Source organism: Anolis carolinensis, chromosome 2, assembly GCF_035594765.1.
Source record: "Anolis carolinensis isolate JA03-04 chromosome 2, rAnoCar3.1.pri, whole genome shotgun sequence".
Classification (NCBI taxonomy): domain Eukaryota; kingdom Metazoa; phylum Chordata; class Lepidosauria; order Squamata; family Dactyloidae; genus Anolis; species Anolis carolinensis.
In genome coordinates, this window is record NC_085842.1 from 81,621,423 (window position 1) to 81,638,408 (window position 16,986).

A 16,986-nucleotide genomic window follows, 5' to 3' on the forward strand; every position below is an offset into this window, starting at 1 on the left:
GGTTTCAATTTACAGAATTAATAGTTTTGGAAATAATGTCTCTTCTTCACACTTGATTATATTCATGTGACAAAGACATTTGTGGAAGCAAGGCTAAATTACCCCTAGCCCTATTAATGATAGATTCCAGCAATAATGTGTTCTGCACAGACTAAAAGCAGAGATGTGTGTATTTATATTTAGGTAACTTAAAAAATAAAATTTTCAGAAACATGATTAGTGCTGTATCATACAACACACCTGAAGATAACTTTACTCTGGAATATTGTACCCTAATCCTGTGATTCAGAAACAACTGTTGGTTTTGGGAGCTGTTACGATCTTATCAGTATTCTGAACGCATATATGGGTTTGACCATATATGAGATCAGCAATTCAGATGTGGCTAATATACTCAAGAAAATAGGAAGATGCAAGTGATTCTTGGATTTACAGTATTTGCTAATACGATTAACTGAAGTGGCTTTATACAGATAAATCAAGAACATAATTCCGAGATTTGTCTTTGTACTCATGTATACATATTATTTAAGAAAACGGGATAAGGCATGCTATTTTTGAACTTCTTTAGTAGCAGTACAGCATAATATTTTGGTATTAGGCTGATTACATTATATTTATGTACAATATGGTATTCTATTGTAAGTGACATAAATTTTTTGGATGTTATTCACTATAATTTAATACTTTTCAAGAAAGACATAAGTGGGAGATTTCTTGCATTCAAAATCTAGTTGGATCTCAACTATGTTTGATCTCAGTTCATTAAAACATCAAGAATACTGGAGATTTAGCTGGAAATTAAGGCGCTGACTGAAATCATGCCATGCTTGGAAATGCTTGGCAACAGCCAGATAAATTTTCATTTCTAATCTAACTGTTAACCTTGAAAAATACGTGTTCATCACCATTCATTATGTCAAGGTTCTATTATAACTCCCAAATCACTATAGAAGCTTTCAGTGCTAAATAAGGTCAGTGAAACACACTGATAAAGGTGGCAGACGTCATGACCAACGGGTACCTCTGCTGGCGATCTCAACAGAAAGGCCAAGGACGGAGTGGGTCATGGAGACCAATCTATCCTCTCACCTCTAGAGGTGGTCCCTCCAGGACAGAGATGAGGCACATTGGTGGGGGCAGTGTGGGGAAGCTTGCACTGCTGCCGCCCATGATGTATCTGCTCTGTGGGTAAATAGAGGGCTTCAGCCTCCAGTGTTGTCAATCCAGCACCTTTCATCAGCACTAAATTAAAAAGAATATGAATAAATACAAAAGGATTGAAGCATATTGGCAGAGCTTGGAATGTGACTTATCCACTGCACCTTGGTTCAGCACCCATGCTCATCAATGCTCATCAAACAACCATTAAAATTAAATCTACACAAATAAACAAAACCACACTGTTTTCAGTACCGAATTTCATTCCATACTGAGGCTTTACAATTTGTTTTTATCTTAACATTAATGGAATTTAACATTGTTTCTCATTTGTTTTTAGAAAACAGTCTGAGAAAAAGTGACAATATTTTAAAACATATCAGAAACAGCAGGGATAAAAATAATAAGGAAATACAAAAGTACAATGTTAAAATTGTTTTTGGCCATTTCATATTTTGTTGGTTAACACATTGTTATCAGTGAAAAATTCTGTATGACATATCAACTGAATTCTCATTAATATAGACCACCCCATTAATTTCTATGCATTGAGTATTTAAAACTTAGATTAATTCTTTATTGCATATGAGAACAAAACATTTCAAATGTTTTCTTCCCACTGAACAAGATTATAAGAATGTTTGCAATTTTGTTTTGCATTTCAGGGCTTTAAAAAGAAAATGTCAAGTATTTTCCTGCTTTCCCAAAAACTTTTCAGAAAATACATTCTTTTTGCACAGAGAACATTGTTTTGTCCCAAATACAGTAGGAATTAATCTTGACAGTGCCTGGCATTATTTTGCACATCAAGAAAACATTTCCTGTCAGCAAAAAGAAAATGTGTGAATATTCTTTCACATATCTACAAAACACTAGTGGGGATTACAAAATAGGGAAGGCTACTAGGAAGTAAAATGATAGCTAAGAAAGATGCACATTTGATGGCTGTCAAACGCTACAGGTACCAACCTATACTATACAAATAATCCTATTGATCCAATGAGCTGACATACTGGAGCTTAAACAATACATTCACATACCTATTTCCCCATCATTTATTCAATTTAATTCACTCAATTTTATTTATTCCGTTTATTACACTTTGATTATAACTGCTTTCCCACTTTTGCTAAGCAGTAGAATTACGTATACATATCAGGTGCACTTCAATCCACCTGATACATACACTGCTATATCTATACTACCTAGCAAAAACTTAAATAAATGAAGTATTGCTTGACTATGAAAAGAGAGGCTCATTTGGAAAGGGAAGCATTCTTTTTATAACAGAGTGGGAAACATTACTCGCTGGTGATATAACTGAGCAGTTCCGCTGGAATTTCATTTTCTGAATGCATATTGTACAGCAGCAAACCTAGGCAGTACAAAACTGCATATAACTTATATATTCAAGGAAACTGTATAGTAATTAGTAGAATGTATTTACATTTCAAAAAAGGCCAAGTCAGCCTATAGAATAAATTCTTCAGTTAATTGGCATGCTGATTAAGATAATCCCAAAACAGTAGTTCTTCAGTCACAACTAATTTGCAATGATGTGAAAGAATGCATAAAGGGAAAGCAGCTGGTAGATGTTTCCAGAAAGTCCCCACCACATTACCCCATAAAATAAGGCAGTATTTGGACCAAAATTGAATTTAAAAAATGACAGTACTGAAACAGTGACTGAGAGGAGGGGCGGGAGATTTTTATCTATTGTTTTTCCACATCTCACTCCCATCAAATCCTGTTTCAAAATGTACACAATTCTTCTTCAGTAAGTTATCCCAGATATCAGCCATTATATCTACATAATTTAGCTTAAGAATGAAATAAAGCAATGTGCCATCCTGTTAGGATAGAAGTTCTAAATACAAGATGGAAGGTGAAGGGGATTGTCAAGGGGGCAGAGCATGGGGACATGGAAGCTCATTAGGCACCTTGAGTCCCCATGAGGAGGAAGGCGGGATATAAATAAAGATAATAATATAATAATAGGAATGAAGAGACCAAGTAAGTGCAAGAAGGTAAGGTCAGAGAGAGGAAGAATAGGGAAAGGGGAAGTGAAAGAGACAATAGGATTCTGGAAAGAAAGGCAAAGAGGTTGCAGATTACTGGGGGAGGGGTGAATTACTCCTTTTCTCAGTTTTGCAGATTGTGAGTTTGTTTAGGATATATAATGATGGCTCAGAATACAATGGTGAAATTACACTCTTAGACAAAAATGTGGAACAAAAGGCAACCAAAAGCTATGTTCAGGTTTCGTCAACTAAACATGCACAAAATTGTATGTATTTTGGAAAATAAACAGAGCACATCTCATGGAATAAATGCATACATTTCTAAACGTGTATAAAATGAACTCATTTGGAAAAATAAGAGCAACAATGCACACATTCCTATGTGTTTTTGTTTTTGTGTTTCTCCCATCAAATAACCAATCAACAAATTCATATGAAAGCAGATTGGAAAAACATTGTTGCAGCAATCTGATAATCTCCTTGAAAGCATCCTTGACAGAATAACCTGTACATAGTAGCAGAGACTTCTGATTTTCCACGGAAACCCCAAAACATACAAATAGAATCGCGTACAGGAAGATATAAACAGACCTGGTCAGGTAATCCCTGTAAATACTATTTCTTTAAGGTCAGACATAGTAATATCTTTCTCATACACACATACATGCTAAAGGATTAAACACACACACAGTTGGGATAATCACTTTGTGTCTCAGTTAAGATAAAAATGATGATGATGATGATGATGATGATATACTTAGCACTCTTCTCCTAAATTGTTTAAACTAGTGCTAGTGAAATTACATTAATTATTCCTATGAACCCTTGATATTCCCCAGGATACTTGCAGCTGATCAAATATTAAGTTCAACAATATATAGAAAGCTCTATATTTCCCAACTATGATTTAAACTTTCTGGAATGCAATAAACACATCTTCCCTCCTTCCTTTCTATTTATTGCCATCTCTTCCTTCAGTTCTCTGCCCTCTTTTTATTTTACTATTTCCTTGCTTCAACAAGAACGCTAATGCCCCATGGACTTCAACTTAGCAAAAATCCTCCTCTTAACACACTCAGTTGAATTGCCATGTGGGGAAAGGACAGTTCACTCTAGTTAGCAGCACTGCTCCTAGCATAGCATTAAAATGAAAAAGAATATTCATTGGCACCAATGTGAAGTTATTTTCTATGCCTAGTTACTATGAAAGAAGAGACAATTTGAGGAGCAGTGCAACATGTGAGGGTAGGGATAACTTACTGTTTGCAATATTTCCTCGAAACTGCTTCTTGGCTGGCAATTTCTTTGAGACAGAGAAACCTTCCATTGGCACCAACAGAAACTCAGGGCCCTGGGTAATAGGTTTGAGACTGATGCTCCATAAGCTGAAGACTAGCAATGCCCCTATTGTTCGATCTCTCTGTGCATACTTCCAACAGATGTCACCTAACTGCAAGAAGGCCCTGGCATTTGAGTGTTTAAATTCCAATACTTTTGCTTACTATGCTTTACAGGTCATGCTATTTCTGGAAATTCTACACTCTCAATTACTTTAAAAGACAGGTATGATGACATAACAACAGTTACAAGTAGAGGTAGAATTACAGATGAAATGTAATTTTATTGTGATCCACCCCCAACTGCTAAGTTTAATCAGGTAGGTAGGACAGCTATAGGTGCTTTCAAATTGAATTGAAACCCAATGCGAGAAAACTTTTGAGCCTTTCCTTCCCAGTCAATTATCATATCCAAAAGGGGCCTCTAGTTGCTTTTCTACTCCATAAATAAAAACAATAGAGAGAAAAATACAATAGGAATGACCGTTTCAAATGGACAAATTGCTGGAATAGAAGTATTCCACCTCCACAAATGAATTTTCAGCTTTTTCCTTTCTATGACTACGCCTGTATTTAGGTGACCAATTAATTGCCTTGCCTAGTAATGGGTAGGAGCCCCGGTGGCAAAGTGCGTTAAAGAACTGAGCTAGAGACCGAAAGGTCCCAAGTTCAAACCCCGGCAGTGGCGTGAGCGGCCGCTGTTAGCTCCAGCTCCTGCCAACCTAGCAGTTTGAAAACATGCCAATGTGAGTAGATCAATAGGTACCGCTCCGGCGGGAAGGTAACGGTGCTCCATTCAGTCATGCCAGCCACATGACCTTGGAGGTGTCTACGGACAACGCCAGGTCTTCGGCTTAGAAATGGAGATGAGCACCAACCCCCAGAGTCAGACATGACTGGATTTAACATCAGGGGAAACCTTTACCTTTACCTTAGTAATGGGTAGAGGTGGCTCTCCCTAATGAAAAGTTTTTTTGAAAAGGCAGATTTAGCACCTGACAGCTTCCAGTGTACAACGGCATTATGAGTAAGTCATGAACAAATGAGGTGGTCATTTCTATAAAGAAATATTTATGCTATTCTGAATATTGGATTGAGGCCATTATTTCTTTCCAACAGTGATATTTGATCTAGTACCTATGAAGCTGCTTTGCAGTGTGGCAGAACACTAATCCGTTTAGCCCATCATTGCCTATTCCGACTGGCAGAAGCTCCCTATGATACTTTATTCCCTGAAAAACGATAATTTAAAAAACCCAATTAAAGATAGAGGGGATACAGCCTTAATGTGGTATATTTGCATGTGAATCATGTGTTGTTGCCCTCAGCTGTAATCACTCTCATTGTCTCACTGCTACTATATATATGTATCTCAACCATTGTGGAATAGACTCAAAACATCTGAGGACAGTGCAGTTGTTGCTTTGTAGCACACACAAACTTCAACATTTATTTTAAGGATCTCTAGACAAAAAGGTGGCATTCATCTCTAGAAGAACTACTGCAGAAAAATTATTCTTGGGCATGTGAAAAGACAAAAACATCAGTATAGTATAATTCCCTTTTATAGACCAGGAAGATGAGATAGTGAAAATTCAGATATTTTCTTCTCTCCTGGTGTTCATTTATAATGAAGATTAAATAATGAATTTTGTATGATTTATCTTTTTTTAATGCTAGACATTCTTTTACTTTTATCTTGATGTACACATTCCTGGTATTTACCCTAGTCGTCATTTCAGTATTATCTCTCAAATGGTTTGCCAAATAATTGAAAGTAATTAATATCTCTATTTGCATTTGTGAGCAGATAGGCTCAACCTTGGTGGTGGTGGGGGGGGGGGAGGGAAATCTCCCACTAGCAACACTGTGATATATCCTTAGAAGAAATTTTATAGCAGACCAATCTTTCCTGGAGAATGAAGAACATGTTTAAGAAAAATTCATCATTCTGATAAGGACATTATTCCTCACTTCAGCTAGGGAAAAATTTCAATAGTATGTTTTAGAATATCAGAGGGAAATATCTTGGCCATTTGTAACAATTTATGCACCAGGTCTATTCAAAGCATCTCATTCTTACCTCGTGCACTTGGAGGCGCAGAATTGATCATCTGGGATGGTGCAGAATGGGTAGAGCTGAGGCTTGAGGTGGAAGGACTCGCCTTTGAACAAGACAAAACATACACTTGGCTAATGAAGACTTGATACAAATGACAGATATGATCAAGATCAAAGTCTGAGGGGTTTTGGTGTGAGCTTATTGCTTGACTTCTATTATATGTTATTTGATTCATAGGTTCCAAATCACAATTATTAACTGAGAACAGTTTCCCACTCATCCAAGAAATATAGAACCAAGCTGCATTCTTGCAATTTTTTTTTCTGAATTGCTATCTGGCCAGTCATAAGGTTTGTGAATTCTTAGTAGGAAGCCCCTAAACCAGTATGGGAAATCCTAGTGTTTCTGAAACTGCAGGGAATCCTGAAAGGCCTCGCTCCTATGCTGTTTTTCCAATACTCAAAAGATGTACAAAATAAATGTCCCCCAAATAGAAGCATAGGCCAATTTCTAAAAATGGAGGGGAGTGTTGGAAGGCCACGAGGACCTCAAAAATACCCCAGATAGAACTAGAACAGAGAGGATGCAAAGCAGTGGCTTACCTATTTATTTATTTATTTATCTATCTAGCTATCACATTTATATCCCGCCCTTCTCACCCGAAGGGACTCAAGGCGGCTTACAACAGTGGCAACCATTAGATAAAATCAGATCCATTCATCCTCATGCTTTGTCCATAGTTCTGTCCTTGTCATCTTCGCCATTTATTGATTAAAAGCCTGGGCACACAGCCATGTTTTTAAGACTTTTCTGAAGCCCAACAGGGTTAGGATTTGACGCATCTCTCTTGGGAGGGTGTTCCACAGCCGGGGAGCCACCATCGAGAAGGCCCTGTCCCTCGTTCCCACCACCCGTGCCTCCGAGGCAGGTGGGACCGAGAGCAGGGCCTCTCCAGATGATCTCAGAGATCTTGCTGGCTCATAGGAGGAGATACGTTCGGACAAACTGAGATTTGCCAATTTGTAACCCAAGTCTTCTAGACATTGTGCTAGGATAGCTACTTCTACAGAAGTTTGTTAGTCAGATAGTAGATGGGATTATGCAAGCTATGGTTGTCCTGAATTCTGAAGACTATAATGTTTCACTGAGGACAACTAGGACATGTGGCTAACCAATGTCAAAGTGTGGCTAAAATGGCATAAATTAGCGAGGAAGAGAAAAAATAAAGTAGCAGAGGCTGCAGCACTTTGCTTTTGCCCGAGCTTGCTGGGAAAGTCAAGTTTCACCTTTTCCACACAATTAAATACAAACTACTTTGGCACTTTGGACTCAGTTTGCAGAAACTAAAGCAAACCAGGGATGATGGGGAAAGTGGGAGGAGAGAGAAACTGGGATATTTTTTGAAGCAGCTGAAAAAGTGGGATAACAGGATTGATCAGGATTGCAATTATGAAATTGAGATAGTTGGGAGGCCATTGAATAATACATATTCTTTGTTTGATTCTTGTTGTATTACAGCTTTACCTGCATATGGTACATGTCTTCTCCTGTTTCTCCAACAGAACTGTCTGTTAGTATAACAAGATTTCCGGTTTCACTTGATGTATGAGAAGAAAGAGAAGATGACGAGTGTCTTACTGTCCCCAGCATATTCAATGGGCTATAAAGAGCACACAATAAAAATATCAAGTCATACTTTCCTTTGTCTTTGTTTTAGTCATAAGACCTCCAAATTGAAATGTATAAAAACTGCTTTTCATTTAAGTATTAAGATATTTTCAGTTAGCCTCAATCAATTTTTGGTCAACTATTATGTTTGCTGTCAAGAGGTAAAATGATAGAATGTAGCAGAAAAACCATCCTTATTTTTCATATCAAGAACTGAACTGTAAAATGATGCTAAACTAAATAATGATTCCAGCAGCTATACTATGTTTAATTAAATATTTATATCAAATATTTATATTTTGGCTTCATTTTCTTGTGATTTTAATCACCATCTGTATCTAGTGGAAAATCAGTTATTTCACTTAAACCTTGCCAGAAAATATGGTATGCAAATTATTTATTAGGTAGAGATGTTTAAAAACACATACCTGTGTCGATGCACCAATTTGATGCTCTCTGGACTCATTGGGCTGTGTGATACCAGCATACTGCTGCGTGGTGTGCTGGGTCCTGAGCAAGCTGGACTCAGTTTATCCAAAGCAGGCAATTCCTATAATAGATATTAAATGCCACAAGTTCATTTGTATGTAGAAAGGAATATAAACATTGTTTATGAAATCACATTGCACACTATAATATGTGCAGAAATGATTTAAAAATTGAACTTTCTTCTCTTTGGAGACAGACTGTATGTTTGGTTATTTTTCAGAGTCTAAAAACGAGCAATATTTCACCTTCCAGCAGCAGTGGCTCCATGTGAGATGCAGATTAAAAGATACTTATCTTGAAATTCATTGAAAAATAACTCTCATACTTTCATTTTAATGGTTCTTTTTTTCAGTGAGGGTTTTCAAAAGACCAGGTAGAAGAATAACCAGTTTACTATTTTCTGTTTTATATGTTGACTGAAAGCTTGCCTTTAGCAAGTATTCTCTAAATCATGTAGTAAAAATTTCTTACATGCATTATTTCTGCAGTGATTCCTCATGCATTTCAACTGGCTAACTTTTATTTATTTCGTGTCAAAAGCATTGCATAATAAATAAATTTAAAAGTGGTAAAATAAAGGAATCGCAAGTAGCTAAATAGTTTTAGACCAAAAGCGGGCAACAGCGACCGCATTGTCCGCAGCTTTAAACAACTCCTCCTCTGTACATGAGGCAGGGCATTATGGGTAAGCATACATATGCGGAGTTGTTTGTTCTGCTCCAGTCGCACAAGGTCGAGGATTCCTCCAGGTAGTGCCACCTTGCCAAGTTGTCTTTAGATCTGCCCACTCCACTTCTGAGTCTGTTCAGGGACTTCCAAGTTGCCCATTCTTGGTTTGCCCCTGGAGGAAGACCCTCATGGGGGGGCCATCCAGTTGGGATTGCCTAGTTTAGCTGCCCAGAGGGACACCCTTGCTGCTGCTGGAGGAACATCAAGAGGAGTGGTGGTTCTCATGAAGCCCTTCCTTCACTTGAGTCTGGTGGGAGGAGGCTGATAGTCATGCAGTGAGTGACTTTCACAATGTTCGACCTTATTTCTCACACAGTTAGCAGCAACTTCCCGTCGCACATTGGGGGGGGGGGGGCAATGCCAGCTAACTTGTAGAGTTTATCAACAGGTGTAGGTTTAAGGCATCCTGTGATTATTCTGCATGTTTTGTTCAGTGCTATGTCCACCTGCTTCGCATGGGCAGACTTGTGCCAGACAACCCAACCCAAAAGCATTGCATCGCTTTTAAACATTTTTTTTAAACTGGCTAACTAAATCCCCATGAGTGTCCACTGAAGTTTATCAATGGAGCCTGATTTCTAAATTATTTTGCATTATGGAACTACTCTTCATGATTAGTTTAAAACAGTTTCCCGTGGGCTGGTTTTCCTCTTAACAGTACAACTTCAAGTTGCTATGTTCTGTGTGGTTTTTTAAAAAACGCTAATGATGACTCACAGAATTACATGTAATGTGGAGTCTTAGTCCTGAGGGTGTGCCTTCTTTCTCTCCCCCCACCCCACATGTGTGATACAAATTGTATGGGATTAAACAAAGGAGAAATTCAGTTTGTTCCTCCAGAACCTTCTAAATATGTGATTTCTTACAGATACTTAATTTATAAAATACATATTTAACTTGTTTCAGTTCTTATGTACAGTATATGTCATATATATATAAATTAAAATAATGTGATCTATTTAAAAACAAAATCAAATTGGTGATCAACTTACATGGTATAAACTGGATCGCATCATCTGGAATTGGTCAATCAACTTTTTATGCAGTGGCCGCATCTCTGGATGGACAAATTTCTCATGCACTGCCAGACCTACTCCTAGGATATGTACCTGTTTTTAAAAAATAAAACCAGGTTTATATATTCAACTTTTAAAAGATATAAATAACACTCTCCACTTATGTTTTTTAAGTATGTGTAATTCAGTTGCCAATATTTACTTATGATATGATACCCAAACTGTTCATATCAAAATGATCAAGAGTAGTGTACAAGAAGTAAGAACACAAATAAATAATATACATTAGAAAAAGTATTTGGAATTTGATTTTCAGTCAAGAAATGCTTGTCTAAAAACAAAAGTCTTCAATAGACAAGATACAGTATGGCTTTCTCAGTTAGAAAGGGATTCTATAAGTTGAGAGATGCTGATCTGAAAACCCCACTCCTGGTGGCTTTCAAGCCTCTGTAGAGTCAGCAGGAATAACTCTTCTGAATTGTACTCATTGTGTTGACTGATTTTTTCTTGCTTGTTGCATTAGTGAAAATAATTAGAAAAGGCTGCCACAATGTTAAGCTTTAGAGGAAAATGACATATGGTTGATGAAATTTTCTTGACATCCTGCAGCAGCGGAGGGGGAAGAGCGACAGCACAAAAAGTATCAGAATCTCACAACTCTGAGGATCCTGCCATAGATGTGGGTGAAACGTCAGGAGATAATGCTTCTGGAACATGGCCATATAGCCTGGAAAACACACAGCAACCCAGTATCAGAATCACCTGGATTCCATATTTTACATGGAAATGGTACAGTGAGTACTTACTATGAAGGTATATTTTGGGTTATAGCTATTGCTGCTCAGAAAGAAGCAGGGAAACGTGATTGAATGCTCACAGGACTCTTTCAGTTTCCAACTCAGCAAAACTTATCAGTTCTGAATAGAACTAGTGGAGCAACATGGATAAATAAGTCATTATCTATCTAAATCCCAGATAAACTGTATTTCTCCAAGAGGAAGAATAATGTCTCACCTCTGCCAACATTTTCCATGTAATTACTCAGTGTATCATTCTTTGGATTAGTGAAAGAAGTGAACATCCTCTAGCTTCTATGTAGCTTTTATGCAAAGCGAACATCCTCTAGCTTCTATACAGTTAGGGACTACTAGCATCACACATTTGCCAAAAGCAGCCTCAACAGATTCAGATTTGTCATTTTTTTAACATTGTATGAAAAAGTTAGGGTTCTTGAAATAGCTAACTGGCAGATCTCCTGGAGGGGAAGGAATTAAGGAAGGAAATGTGGCACCAGCTTTGGCTTAATGGCACTTTAACTGGCTTTGGCACCACAGCAATACCTTGTTCGAGGAAAACACATGCCTGCATCTTCCTGCCTGTGGTGCACTGGAGAAATTGTCCAGCCCCCCCCCCCCCCAAAGCAGAAAAACGAGAAAAAATAGGTTCCTAATGAACCTTGTCTTCAATGTGTAGATCCTTAATATATTATTGATGTGTAGGTTATGCTAGAGTTTTCCAGATGGAGAAGTTTTTATTTAGTGAGCAAAGAGGAACGGCCTTATGTACAATGTATAGGTCCAAGATAATCATTCTACAAAGTATTTCTGGAAGGAATAAAGGTGATTTTGAAGAGCCAGAGCAGGTTCCAGAAACTGTTCTGGCTGATGTCACTGCTATTAGGAAGACAACTTATTCGTACAACATGTAAAATATTTATAAATGGTTCAAAATGAGGTTTTACAAGTGCTTTTAATACTAGGATATTTTCTAAGGAAAAAATGATGAATTGTCTGAAGAGATAGTAGAGTCATGCCTCCCAAGATCATTTTAAATATAGATGACAGGGAAGAGAACTTGGCTGACCTTTCTTTAAAATTACAAAAGAAAGAGTGACTACCCATGTTATGAGTATATTGGATTTCAGACTGAGATCCATGCTTGCCAGAAGGAAAGGAAAGAAAAGGAAGAAATTATGGCTTTCTGAAAAATCTCACCATGTGCTATAAAACAGTGCTATTTACTTACTTCATTTCTATCCCACCTTTCTCCCCAAAGGGACTCAAGGCAGCTAACAACATGACATATGGCCTGCGTGGCATCAGTTGCCAGCCTGTGGCAATCTTCCAAGGAAGATAGAAATGCCAGGTAATAATATGAAATAAATACGGTACTGGTATATTGAAGGGCGGGGGGATTGCCACTATCCCATGTATCAAAATTTCACTACTGTGCTGAATTGAATAAAACTACTTTACTTTGCCCAATAGCATATATGATTGACGAAATAACATCCTTTATTCTTTTATTCAAAAATGTACAGGGATACCTGTTCATGCATCAGTTCTTTCAGTTGTGTGATTTTTTCTGCATCTCCAGGGTGAGTGGTGATATATTCTCTGTCAAAAAAGGCCTGGGGAAGAAACAAGTCTCTTTCATTTAAGAAGTCAGTAAAGTGTTAAAAATAATTATATGAAAAAGAGAAGGATCTAATAGTGTGGTTAATAAATGGAGAAACAGAAACACAATTTACTTATTATCTTCTAATATTCTGGAATATATATGGATCCCAACTTTAATTGCCTAGGCAACTGATTTTGAGACCTGGGAACTACTTTAGCCACAACATGGGGGATATTTAAAACTTTTTACCAAAAGTTGATGTTTTTTTACTGCTTCAGCTCCCCAACTTGTACTTCCTAATTTTTTCCAACAAAAGTCTATAAGAGGAAACCAAAACTGAAGGTGATGGTGGTAGTACAATCCTCCTTAGCCATGTGATTCGACTGTGGCCCCAAAATCCAACTTAAAAATCAAAGGCACTTCCTTCTTAGACATGATATTTGCTGTAGTTTAGTGGCGTAAATGCCCTAAAGGCACCAGATCGAGTCTGAACTTGAAAGCTCAGCAGGGTCAGTCCCAATTAATACTTGGATGGAAGGCCCCTAAGAAATACCACATGCTGTGGGCTATATTTCAGAGGATGGAACTGGCCAAACCACCTCTGAGGACTCCTTGCCTAAAACCTTATGGAATTAATGCCACTGTAAGTTATGAGGCAACTTCAAATCACATACAGACAGACACAGGGCTCGATGCTCTTTTTTTCCAAGAGCAAAGAGATCATAAATTTGATCTAAAGTTCCATGACAACATTAAGCATCATTATCACATTATTCTTTCAGACCTTTTCCTGAATTTCTTATAGCTTCTGTTCTCCCCCCCCCCCACCTCAGCCCAGAGCATTTGTGAGAAATGAGGAAATTCATAAATGAATAATATAAAGAATATAGAAACTATCTGAGGATGCATAGGATTCTTTCCAGGGCACATATGACCCTGAAATGTAGGTCAAATATTAATGTGTTTTTTCCAGTGTAGATCTTTAACTAGTACCTGGCCATACAAAAGTGTATGAACTGTTCATAGATGCTACGAGAGCTACATTGGCCTGGAAAAAGTTACTTTACAGCATACAGAATAAATGCAGAAGAACAACTAGGCATCTTCTGGCTAAGCATTTGAGAGATAAGTTGAGATCCCAGATAAAACATAATTAAATCTTTATTTGTAAAAAAATAATTGGGCTGTTAGTTCCCCCTCTTGTTTCCAAGCCAGAGTAAGCAAGGTGTTCCTTCATTTAACTGTTCTGGAAACTTTTAGAAGGATTAAAGGCATGTTTACAGCAATGGTTGTGCCATCCGCTCCAACCTTTCCTTCAGGGTTGGGAATTGACTTCTGGGATAATTCACCCTGAACATGGACCTTCCAGAGAAGACAGAATATAACTATAAACTTTCCTCTCTGTAATCCATCTTCTTTGTCAATTCATCATTATTGCATTCAATAAAGTCTTTTTTCATGTGAGTGGCTTGAGCTAATCATAACTATCTGAAAATGAATGTAATGAGTTTTGAGTGGATCAAAACAAAATTGAGATAATTTTGAATTTTAATTATGTTATTGTAATGATTTTAATTAATTCAACTTCATTATTAAAATCTAACATAATTTCCTGTGTTGTTACATGTAAATATTCAACAGAGTAGGAAAATATACAGTAAAGAGATATTGATGATGATGATGATGATTATTACGATGATGATGATAAGCCTCAATTTACCTCCTGATAGCGTGCAATACCACCATTCACAGCTGCATCGATTACTCCATTCAGGCACATACTCAGTAGATTGATATTTCCATGCATTTGTTTGTGTTGGTACTGACTTATCAGTGTCCTTAGTTCCTGGTTCTTGTTCTCCACAACCTGAATGGCATTTTCCAAAGGACTCACTTCAACCTACAAGATCAGCAAATATTCTTCAGTGTCATCCAGATTCTTGAACTATATCACACTCCTGTTTAATTTTAAATGTTTTTATAACTGTCATCTAACTTTCATTGACATATATCAGTGATTTGTAGCATGTTTATTTCAAGCAATGTGCTAACCATGAGACTTGATTTGCTAGTTGCAGCAGCTGTCATAGTGGCTGTGAGTATATGACTTCGTGTATGGCTGTTATAATTGCAATCGAAACTAGAATTTGTTATAAGAAAGTTAAGTTATAAGGAAGATAATCACATTTTTAAAAAAATATTTAAAAATGTGGAACTTTAAATTTCAGAAAATGGATCACTCTTTTCCTTTAGCTACTCATTTTGCCATGCATGTTTTGCTAAATTAACAACATGTTACCAGTTCTCTTCTCTCTACTTCAAACCACCGAGAGATCCCAGGTAAACCATGAGTTAGGGTCAAAGTGGTGCGCTCAATCCACAGGCTCTACAAGAGACAGAAGAAATAAAGAAAATGGAAATGTGTTTTAAACTTGATAAATTTAACATTTTGAGGTAGAGGACATGACCATGAGAACGAAAAAGTTGGATCATACAAAGTAACCATTTAGTACAATATCCTGCTTATTTGACTTACTTAACTTACACAGTGGATAAGTTGTCATCTGTGAACCCACATAGTTGGACTGATCTTTGCTTGTACAGAGCCTCCAGATCCTTATAAGGTCAAACATCAGAACCCTGTCCTGTCTTAATGTGTATATCTCTGTGTCAGTTCCCACTTTTCCCTTAAATTCTCAATGTATGATGCAACAAAAATGGAAGTATGACTAGAGGGGAGAAGGGTGGGTTGTAAGTCAATTGACAGATAAGAACCACCATTATAAGTTAGCAAAATATTCTTTTTTGTGTTCTCTACAATTTATAAATCAGACAAGTACTAGGGTGGCATAGAAGACAATACAGCCTTCCCAAAGGGGCCACAACTTTGCTTTTGGTAGTCAAGTCAGCAAGGTTTCATCAATATGAGCAGCTGCAACAAGGTGTTTGTATAGCAAATAGCCATAAATAGGATACCTTGGAGGAATGTCACTGAAGTCACCATTGACCTGACAGAATGACTCAAAAGAAGAGAGGAGCCACCATGACCTCTAGGAAAGTAGTGGAAAATGGAACATCCTCAGCAACCTCAAAGCTTCATGAATTTTGTCACAGCTTTGCCGAATTTCATAATGATTAATATCAGAGCTTGGAGGAATGGAAATGGAGGTGTTGTAAGAAGACAATGTTACAATTGGAGATACAAATTCAACATGTGTTGAGATAGTATCATGTCCTGCAGTGACAAAGGGAATACCAAAGAGGCTCAAAATGTAGGTGGTTCTGTCACTGGTGTCAATGCCACATTACTGGTGCCTTAGGTGGAGGGCAGATGTTACTAGCTTGGACCGAGTTGGGCTTTTAGTTCTCCCCTTCACTTCTTTTGGGGGCAGAGGAGAATTTTTTACTTTGGACATAATTCCTAGAAGATCACTGAAGTGAGGGGAATTGCTTTTCTTATATTTAACTGGTACAGCTAATGAGAGTAAGTGCAGCACTCAAGTGTACAGAATTGAGGCTACTCCTGTACAGTGCACTGCCATGTTGTTAAGAGATGTAATCTCAGCTGAAGGACACTGCAGAAGAGATATTCAGGGTAGTTATATTGGCAGTGCAGCAAAAATACAATAACATCCAAAATCCACAAGTAATGACATTTTTGGGGGGTGGGGGCTCCAAAGTCCAAATTTTGAAAAGAAGGAAGCAGAAAATCAGAAAGAGAAGTTCAGGTAGCATTAAGTTATCAGTAAAGAAGGATATATGCTGCAGTAGTAGTGAGTGAAAAGGAAGAAATATAAGAGCAGGAACCTGTGCAAAGACATGGGCATTGAAAGAATGAATTCCCACCAAAATCAAAAACTAGATAAGAGAAGGTCCTGAGACCCCCTTACAATACATACAGCTTAACACAGCATACCAGGATGGTATAGATATAGGCCTAAATCCTATTTTTAGTCCTGACTAGAGTAAACCCACTGAATTAATGAGATATACCTACATGTACTCACCATTTAACCATTATTTTAATGACTTAAGACAATTAATTTACCTTTGCTATTTAACATCTCAATATTTGAGATATATTAAATGGATTTTAAGTGTTG

At 37.4% G+C, this 16,986-nt stretch overlaps 1 protein-coding gene across 11 annotated transcripts in view; it reads right to left on the reverse strand.

Moving 5' to 3' along the window:
* Nucleotides 1–16,986, reverse strand: part of dock3 (dedicator of cytokinesis 3) — a 241,236-nt gene that overhangs the window by 21,647 nt on the left and 202,603 nt on the right. For 7 of the 11 annotated variants that reach the window (XM_062970075.1, XM_062970074.1, XM_062970073.1 and 4 more), the window contains 8 exons: nucleotides 15,183–15,269; nucleotides 14,604–14,783; nucleotides 12,810–12,893; nucleotides 10,460–10,576; nucleotides 8,678–8,799; nucleotides 8,106–8,241; nucleotides 6,603–6,684; nucleotides 1,093–1,245 (listed from right to left, as the gene is read on the reverse strand). In XM_062970075.1, coding sequence (XP_062826145.1) covers nucleotides 1,093–1,245; nucleotides 6,603–6,684; nucleotides 8,106–8,241; nucleotides 8,678–8,799; nucleotides 10,460–10,576; nucleotides 12,810–12,893; nucleotides 14,604–14,783; nucleotides 15,183–15,269 — 961 coding nt within the window. The remainder of the gene's footprint in view (nucleotides 1–1,092; nucleotides 1,246–6,602; nucleotides 6,685–8,105; nucleotides 8,242–8,677; nucleotides 8,800–10,459; nucleotides 10,577–12,809; nucleotides 12,894–14,603; nucleotides 14,784–15,182; nucleotides 15,270–16,986) is intronic. The other 4 variants (XM_008105073.3, XM_062970078.1, XM_062970079.1 and 1 more) reach the window with 1 other exon arrangement.